The 9,165-nt window shown below is 44.8% G+C and overlaps 1 protein-coding gene across 4 annotated transcripts in view; it reads right to left on the bottom strand.

Annotated features, from left to right (window-relative positions):
• Positions 1-813: 813 nt before the first annotated feature.
• Positions 814-9,165, bottom strand: part of SYNE2 (spectrin repeat containing nuclear envelope protein 2) — a 395,759-nt gene continuing 387,407 nt past the window's right edge. For all 4 annotated transcript variants that reach the window (XM_069733882.1, XM_069733900.1, XM_069733891.1 and 1 more), the window contains 6 exons: positions 8,897-9,100; positions 8,015-8,134; positions 5,272-5,463; positions 3,159-3,215; positions 2,836-2,870; positions 814-1,747 (listed from right to left, as the gene is read on the bottom strand). In XM_069733882.1, coding sequence (XP_069589983.1) covers positions 1,522-1,747; positions 2,836-2,870; positions 3,159-3,215; positions 5,272-5,463; positions 8,015-8,134; positions 8,897-9,100 — 834 coding nt within the window. In that variant the 3' untranslated portion in view covers positions 814-1,521. The remainder of the gene's footprint in view (positions 1,748-2,835; positions 2,871-3,158; positions 3,216-5,271; positions 5,464-8,014; positions 8,135-8,896; positions 9,101-9,165) is intronic.

The following is a 9,165-nucleotide window of genomic DNA, read 5'->3' as shown; positions in this document are numbered from 1 at the left end:
CAAATACTGCTAGTGTGACGGCAGCCTAAAGGCCCCTTCACATTTAGCGACGCTGCAGCGATACCGACAACGATCCGAATCGCTGCAGCGTCGCTGTTTGGTCGCTGGAGAGCTGTCACACAGACCGCTCTCCAGCGACCAATGATGCCGGTAACCAAGGTAAACATCGGGTAACTAAGCGCAGGGCCGCGCTTAGTAACCCGATGTTTACCCTGGTTACCATGCTAAAAGTAAAAAAAACAAACAGTACATACTTACCTACAGCCGTCTGTCCTCCAGCGCTGTGCTCTGCTTCTCTGCTCTCCTCCTGTACTGTCTGGGAGCCGGAAAGCAGAGCGGTGACGTCACCGCTCTGCTTTCCGGCTCACAGCCAGTACAGGAGGAGTGCAGAGCACAGCACTGGAGGACAGACAGCGGTAGGTAAGTATCTAGTGTTTGTTTTTTTTTACTTTTAGCATGGTAACCAGGGTAAACATCGGGTTACTAAGCGCGGCCCTGCGCTTAGTTACCCGATGTTTACCCTGGTTACCAGTGAAGACATCGCTGGATCGGTGTCACACACGCCGATCCAGCGATGTCTCCAGGGAGTCCAGCGACGAAATAAAGTTCTGGACTTTATTCAGCGACCAACGATCTCCCAGCAGGGGCCTGATCGTTGGTCGCTGTCACACATAACGATTTCATTAACGATATCGTTGCTACGTCACAAATAGCAACGATATCGTTAACAATATCGTTATGTGTGAAGGTACCTTAAGTCTGTAAAAACCAGTCCACGAATGACAAAACAAACAAACAACAAGGAGGCGTTAATTACAAAGGTCATATGAATTTAATTGAATCAATATCCCACAACTTTTACCATGTCCAGCTGGTGAGACGTGTAACACTTATCTTACAGAATATATTAGAATCCCTTTTACATCAATGACCTTCAGTCCAATATTTCGGTGTTTCGTGATTTTAAAAATGGCATAAAAAGGAAACGTTAAAAAAAACAAAAAAAAAGAAGCCCAAAATATCTGACTGTACAACAAAGAAATAACCCGGAAATCTGTAGAAAACCAAATTACTCTGTACAACATTTATGAATTCTTTTGAAGAGATGTGGGCCCTTTAATTTTTTTTTCTTAAGAAATGTGCTAAATTTACATAGCAATTAATATTCAAATTTCACATAAATAAAAAAACAAAAATAATAAAAAGCCACATCCATGCGATAAAATATCTCAAGTCTTGAGTAAAAATAGGAAATGGAACACATCGCTTAATCTAAGAAAAAGTCTGTAAAATGGCTATATCTTTAGAAACTTCCACCAAGTACGTAGATATAAAGTTACTATGTGCATGCGAATGAGCGAACTTCCTGCGCCCCCGTTTCCCAAAGCACCAACGCTAAGTAGGGAGGGGGTGAAATGAAGGATCGTGCACCCCTACACCAGATCTCTCCAGGGGTTTGCTGGTGGGTTACTCTGGAATGTTATTTGGTTGGGGGTAGAAATGTACCGGAAGGGTCACTGACTATGTAGGGGGTGGCCCGTTGGTGTATCTCAGCATGGGGTAAAACGACCGGGCAAAATTGTTAGCGTGAGCGCAGCTGAAGTCCTCCTCGGAGACGGGAATCATGCAGGCGAAGAAGAGCAAGAGGAGGAGGAGAAGCTGCAGAGGGAAAGCTGCTCGCAACACTCTGTAGAAGAAGGACCTCCTCCGAGGAGCCTCCTGGACAGCGACTTCGGCCGTGATCTTCCTGTAATAAGAAATAAAACACCTTTTTTTTTAATAATATAGCTTGGCTCCGTGTCCTCACTAGGGTCCTCCAGGAGGTGAATAAATCCCCTATGTCAACTCCGTCAGCACCCAAAATTCTCAAAGTAAAAAGATGAGGACACCTTTTTGGGACGATTCTTTTCATATATGTATTTTGGGTTAAACCACTTTTGCAGTTGGATTCCATTAAAAATGTTGCATCGTTTGCCTTCTATAGCCTGTGTTGCACTGTCTATGACTAACTGCAGAATGAGTTATCCGAGAATCTGTCAGTAAGCTCATTCTGATGGGAGAGTTTATAACTTTTCTAAGCTTTTCTTGGCAGATTGATGACTACATGAAAGCTGAACTTAGAGTGACTACAGACTTGAACCCCAAGCCTGGAGCTCCCCCTTTCTGTGACTGTAAACGTGTGAATTCCCACAGCGAGCACAGTGCGCGCTGTCAGGATTCTCCAGGAGAGCGTGTGACCGGAAGTATGTGCATACATGTGCTGACTATACAAGTGTATTAAGTGAGGCCAAACCTGTCTAGTCTGAATGCGGCCAGAAGTGTCCAAATCACATATTTACGGTCATGTCACTGCCTGCTCCTGGAGAATCCTGACAGCGTGCAGTGTTCTCTCTGTGAGAATTCACAAGTCTGCAGTCACAGAATGGCTTCAGATTTGATCCCAAAGTCTGGACCACCCCTTTAACTTGAGAATAGCACAGAAGATAGATAAGCGTTGCAAACTCTCCCCTCAGAACAAGCTCACTGATAGATTCACAGTTAACTCAGTCTGCTGTCAGCATTAGACAGTGCGAGTTACCTCTTATAAAGCAAAAGGGTACTCCAGAATAGGCAGCCGTCAGCTGCCCCCTAGATCCCATCCAACGGTCACACTGGAGGAGATGAATTTGCATTCCTGACCATAATGGGGGGCACGGGGCAGTGGCTTGACCATCTTTAGTGTCCTATGGGAATGAGCTGCACGGTCCATGCCTCGTACAGCTCTTCCTGACAACGTGATAACTTATTTAGACTGGAATACCCCTTAAAAAAAAAATTGATCCCAATTCCACAGACCTGCTTGAATCTTTGGACGCTGCTCCCGTCGCCGTCTGTAAACAGAAAGAAAAAGTACATTTGATGTTTAAAAGGTTTGATTGGCTTAATTAAGTGGAAAAATACCATATTAATCAAATTAAAAAAAAAATGCCCCTCATACTCCCATCCCAGTCCTCTGTCAGGTTCCACCACTGAATACATCCCATGTGATCGTATGAGACCTATTTGCAGGCAGTGCCCGCCGATATCGAGTGTATAAGAATTTGGGTTTAACCCCTCCCTGGCCAGCAGACTTGCTATTGTGCTGGATTCACACAAATCGGATCCCAGGGAGGTCTTACCTGTTGGCGAGTGGTTGGGGAGATCATGGAATCAATCTCATCAGCGGCCGACGTGTCCTGCACAGGAGGAAAGAACAAAAAACCTGTCACATGAAGAAAGCCCCACAGACTTGCTCTATTCAGGTATAGAATGGAAAGCGTTGCTGGGGGTCACTGGAAATAGTTTGGATTGATGCCAACTTAAAGGGGTTATCTTGGACTTTAAATATTCATTACCTGTCTTCCCATATAAAAGAATTGGAGAGCGCTTACAGTACCATTCACGGCCACTAGACGGCGTGGTGTCGCCTTTGATCAGCTGATCGGTGCTGAGAGTTGGACCCTTCTGATAATGATTTATCAATATTACTACAGTCCTAGAAAAACCCTTTAATGTTGCCCTTTGTTTCAAAACTTCATATGTAATTTCTGTGCTTGATGTCTGAATTAATATGCTTTTGCCTTATAGGAGATATAGCCTCTATAAAAATGCACCTCTAGTCACGGCAGAAACTGAAATATAATCAAATCATGGGGTGCTTGGTGCACCCTGGGTGTGGCCAAGAGGCTCAGTGCACAGCTCCACCCACTGCTTTTGGATGTCCACGCCTCCCTCACTGGTGATTGACAGCTTTGGCTTGCCTGTACTATCTCTGCAGTAACCAGTGAGGGAGGAGGGGACACAACAGTGGGTGGAGCTATGCACTGAGCCTCTTTGCCACACCCAGGGTGCACTGAGCACCCTTATTAGCAAAATTTGATTACTCCAGTTTCTGTAGAACGCAGGCAGCTATTAGAGCATGAAGGTGACATTAATACATAGGCTATATACCCTACAAAACCGTGTGCGTAGTGTATACTGTCGGTTCGGGAAAGCGGTGAATGAGGTAAATTAAATTAATAAGCGATCCAATGCAGCTCCAGCCGTGAACCTCCAATGGAGGATAGTATCTGGGACAATGTAGAAAACGATCAAAGCAGCGCAAAGAACATGAGAACAAGGTAGAAATTTCTTAAGCCTACAACACGTTTCGACGGTAAAATGAAAATTGTCACCTGATGAAGACTGTTTACCGTCGAAACGCGATGTAGGCTTAAGAAAAGACTACCTTGTCCTTGTGTTCTTTGTACTCCTTTGACCATTTTCTACATTGTCCCCTACGATGGGAATAGGTCTTGGCCTCCTAGTGTTGCTTGGTGGAGATCTCAGTCCAGAGACCCACAAGGGGTAGCAGGACAGAATGGCACAGCTTACCCTCAGCACCAGCAGGGCAGTACATGGCCCCATAGATTTACTACTGTGCACGTATCCACACTGCTTGTGCTCAGGGATAAGATAAGTGCTCAGTTTACCCAACTGATAGAGGTCTCAGGAACCAGACCCCCCCATCAATCAGCATTATATAGATTCAATAACTTGTAATAAAAAAAAGTTTAACAAGTAATCATTGTGTCTTAAATAAACAGTTCACATTAAAATACGCAACTTTATAATATAATCTTATCAGAGATATCTGCTTCTTTCTCTTCCTGGTCTTATTGTATACTCTCAATTCAGGGGTAAAATCTGTATTCGGTAAAGAAACACTTTTCCAGTATTGAGATAAGAGATGACAATTGGTGCTTATAAGATTCTATGGACATGTCTTTTCCATAGAGGAGACATTCTACTGCAAGTTCTCCTGAACTTTATCAGCGCCAACTGTCATCTATCTCCGCGATGGGAAAGTCTGCATTCTGGAGACAGCCACTCACATCACTGAGATAGGAGATGACCGCTGATGCTCAAAATCCTATGGAGTAGGGAGAAGATAGAGGCCGACAGACATTCTGCTGCACGCTCCATACAACTGTACAAGCACCAACAGTCATCTCCCCAGTTCTGAGAAAGTCACTGAAGACACATTTTACCTTTGAATTGACCAGTTTGAGAATAAACGATCAGTCCAGGAGGAGAAAGAAGCAGATTTCGCTAATAAGTTTATTACAAAGTATATTTTTTCATGTGTATGATTGATTTAAAGGGAAAATAAATCAAAGGGATGCAAACTTGAAAGGGTCACTGTTAAGTCTATATTGAGCCTACAATTAAAAATATACCAATGTAACTTCTACCAAAGTAAAGTGTCCTCACCGGAGCGTTCCGAGCGGCAGCCAGGTCTTGTGAGACGTCCGTCAGGAGCTGTCTCAGTTTGGTGCCGATGACGTGCGTCCTCTCCTCTGCCTCGATGTACCCGGCACCAGACGTGCTGCTCAGCAGGTCACTACACAGGTCCTGGAGGGCGTTCGCTTCACTCTGTCGCTCTTCCAGCTGCTCCTTCAGTTGCTGCATAAAAGCAGGAAATTACTAAATCTTACAAATAATAAATGCACTGAAGTTTACTTTAACGGAGATGAAGAATCAAAAAAAATATAGTGATTAGTAAGATTGGTCACCTCCTATTAGCAGACAATCCGGCGTCACATTGCTTATGTCCTTTACATACAGGATCTATAACAATGTCTCTACGGAACCTAAACTGCACCCCAGGACTCTAAAAAGAAAAGTCTACTGTGATTTCATGCAACTTGCACTATTATTGAGACTCCTAAAGCTGGCCATGCACACTGACCTTCCCCTATACATATGCACGCTCAGTTTAGCGGAGTGTACACGTGTTCTGAATGGGAAGAGGTGAGGGTGCCTATGCCAGAAGCTTCTATAGAGTTGAGCGCAAAGATTTGCAGGACCCCGATATGGGTGGACTTCCTAGAGCGTGACCAGAAGAACATCTTGTGAAATGATGACATGGTGCGAGACCTGATGACTGGTCATGACACGGTGCGTGGCCCTGATAGTCACAAGAGGCGCCGGTATGAGTAGGACGTTCGCATAACTCCGGTCCAGCTGCCATGGAGAACAGAGGCCAATGCCAGACCAGGATCCTGCAAGGCTTTTAGCTCGACTCTACGATCCTGGGAATGAAAGGTCATGAATTTCATCACCCTGATCCTTCATTTCTCCTATGTAATCTGTCAGAAGGCTCCCAATACTCAGAGGGTCGGTGGTGTACAGCCACCGTAAGGGCTTGTTCACATGTTACAGGTCAAAAAATACAAGAATTAAAAATAAATAAAATCTTGGGGTTACTGTAAAACACTGCAATATTTTTGTTTTTGAAGGGGGTCTAAAAGTGAACAGAAAACCCAACCTGCATTACATGTGAACAAGCCCTTAAGCTAGCTATATGCATTAGCCCAAGGTTGGCAAAGATTTTTGCAGGTGCGATCGACCCATTAATGTGCACTTGGAGCCCCCTGACAAATTACATTGCAGCAAAAATGCTTTGTGGAATTTACACTGCATGTAAATATGCCCCAAGGCTTCATAGCTAGCTGAGAAGATCCACATCTCCATAACGGGTAAGGTTCTGGCAAATTAATGGTGCCAAAAACTGATAATGGTTGGTACAAGCATCGGTATTGCCTCATCTGCCCCACCCGGGGGGCCACGCAAGCTACATGTTTGGCTTCTGCTATTTTATTCACAATTAAAAACAAGTTCCAAATTCGACCACCTGCAAAAGGTGGCGCAAGAGAGCCAAAATGAGAAGAACGGTAATTTTGCAAGAACATCCACATATTTCCATAAGATGGTAATATAACTATATCCAAGAGCACATAGCCCATTTGTGATCTACAATTAATAGGACAGACAATATGCACATCGCCTCTTCAGAGAAAAAGAGGACTTAAACTCTATAGCGCCACCTGTTGGAAGTAGCGATCCTACAAGTCACAATCAACCCTTTCACGAGTCGTGCAATATGACTTTGGATAAGAGCCAAATCAGTATCTCAATTCACAGACACGGTGTTTCGCGTTGTTGGCCCTCGTCAGCGCGAAGCATGAGAACTGATTTTACAATACATAGTTAGTGATGAGCGAATATACTCGTTACTCGAGATTTCCCGAGCACGCTTGGGTGTCCTCCGAGTATTTTTCAGTGCTCGCAGTTTTAGGTTTTAGCGCCGCAGCTGAATGATTTACATCTGTTTGCCAGCATAAGTACATGTGGGGGTTCCCTAGCAACCAGGCAACCCCGACATGTACTTATGCTGGCTAACAGATGTAAATCATTCACCTGCGGCGCTAAAAACTAGAACTCCAAGCACTAAAAAATACTCGGAGGACACCCGAGCGTGCTCGGGAAATCTCGAGTAACGAGTATATTCGCTCATCACTAATCATAGTATATATGGTATAGCGTGTCGCAGTCATCGGCATGCAAGTAAGAATATGGTGGAAGTGCTCTACTGTTATATATCAGGTCTTCCTAGTCAGCAAGTCAGGGATGATCTTACAAATTACATGCCTATTGTTCTCACCTGTCCCAATGCGTGTTTCGCATATATGGCTTCATCAGGGGCTTGAGTCCGGCAAGAACATTACATATTGCATTAATGTTTCTTGTTCAGTGGAACTGCAATTTCTACACAAGGATTGTGTTTGCTTTGTTGAGCTATATATGCATTTTTGAAGCTATATTACACCTGTATTATAAAGAGGTGCTTGGCATTAACAGGTACATAATGTCTCTTCAATAGCCAAGACCCCCCGAGGTGCCCCACCACCATGACAGGCAGTGCTGTATATAGAGTGAGCAGCCTGCAGGACTTACTGTGTACGTAAGAGATTACATCTATTCCAGCCTGACCTGACGCTTATTACTCTTATACGATTACAGAGCTTATTACAGACATAATCTTTTCATGTGTCATCTAGTAATGGGGTTGGCACATTCATCGTCCCACCGCCCGGAGAACCACACACAAATATCTTAAAGGAGAAGAAGGGAGGGGTGTTTGGGTTTATCCTTCCCGTACGAGGGATCTTACCATCAGATTCTTCTGTAAGACATGTGGGTTTCCTCCGTTATCTGGCACTCGGTATTGGAGCCGACGTTCTTCAGCTTCAGTTAACCACAACAATAACTTATCGCTCCGCTCTTGGAATTCCTACAGAACGACATGTAACACACGTAAGGAATGCTACCTTGGTTTGAACAAGGTCACATCTTCCGGACCCAGAGATGTTGAGGAGCAAAGTGTCACTTGGCACAAGTCATGATATCCGCCACCTGTGGTTTCACACAACTAAAACTGCAATGTGTTCAGATTGGCTATTTTAACCTCCCCTCCTCCCATACACATGTATGCTCAATTCAGTAGAGTGTGCATGTGTTCTGAATGGCAAAGAGGGGCTCCTAGACCCCGCTGACAGGAGCGTTGAAATACAACACACCCGATTCTTTCTTCAGACAACATCTGTTCGGAGAGCCTGCAGGTCCCCATACACATTACATGGTTGCCGATACTGTCGAAAGTTGGTTTTGGTACCCAAAAGCACTCGTGAAACATTTGCCTTAGATGTTAACTAATGGGTGGGATGCATCACCTCTCAAAAGCTGCACCACATGACCCAGGTGAAAACATATGGCTACAGCTGCACCATGGACCTAAGTTACCCGGAATAATTTTTCCCTCATCGACTTCTGCTACGTTAAGATAATAAACCCAGGTGTTAATAACCCTCACCAGGTCCAGCGCTTGGTCTTTATTGACAGGAGACGTGAACACTGCAGCCAATCACAGGGCTCAGAGCCACAAATTATAGCAATCTAGCCCAAGCCGATGGGGAGGGTAAATTGTTCCCCTTTAACAATGAATACACACCGATCAAATGATGGCACTGGCTTCTTGGTGCACATCGGAGCTCACCTCGCACTGTAGCAGGTCACCCTGTAAGCTCTCCCTCCAGGTGTCCAGCTCTCGGCACGCTCGCTCCCAGCGCACGTTCACCAGGCGAAGTCTATTCAGGACATCCCTAGATGCAGTATCCTCATCTCCGGCCTGGAACTCTTTACTGCTCAGGTTCGCAGCTATAACCAGGGCTTTCGATTCATCAAACACTTTCTGAACGTCCTAGAAGAAGAATGGCAGACATGCAACACCATGTAATCATTAATGGCAGCCCCACAGCCGGACTG

The sequence above is a fragment of the Ranitomeya imitator genome, chromosome 1 (assembly GCF_032444005.1).
Source record: "Ranitomeya imitator isolate aRanImi1 chromosome 1, aRanImi1.pri, whole genome shotgun sequence".
Lineage (NCBI taxonomy): Eukaryota > Metazoa > Chordata > Amphibia > Anura > Dendrobatidae > Ranitomeya > Ranitomeya imitator.
Note: the sequence above shows the minus strand (reverse complement) of the source record. Positions and strands in the feature narration are given on the sequence as shown.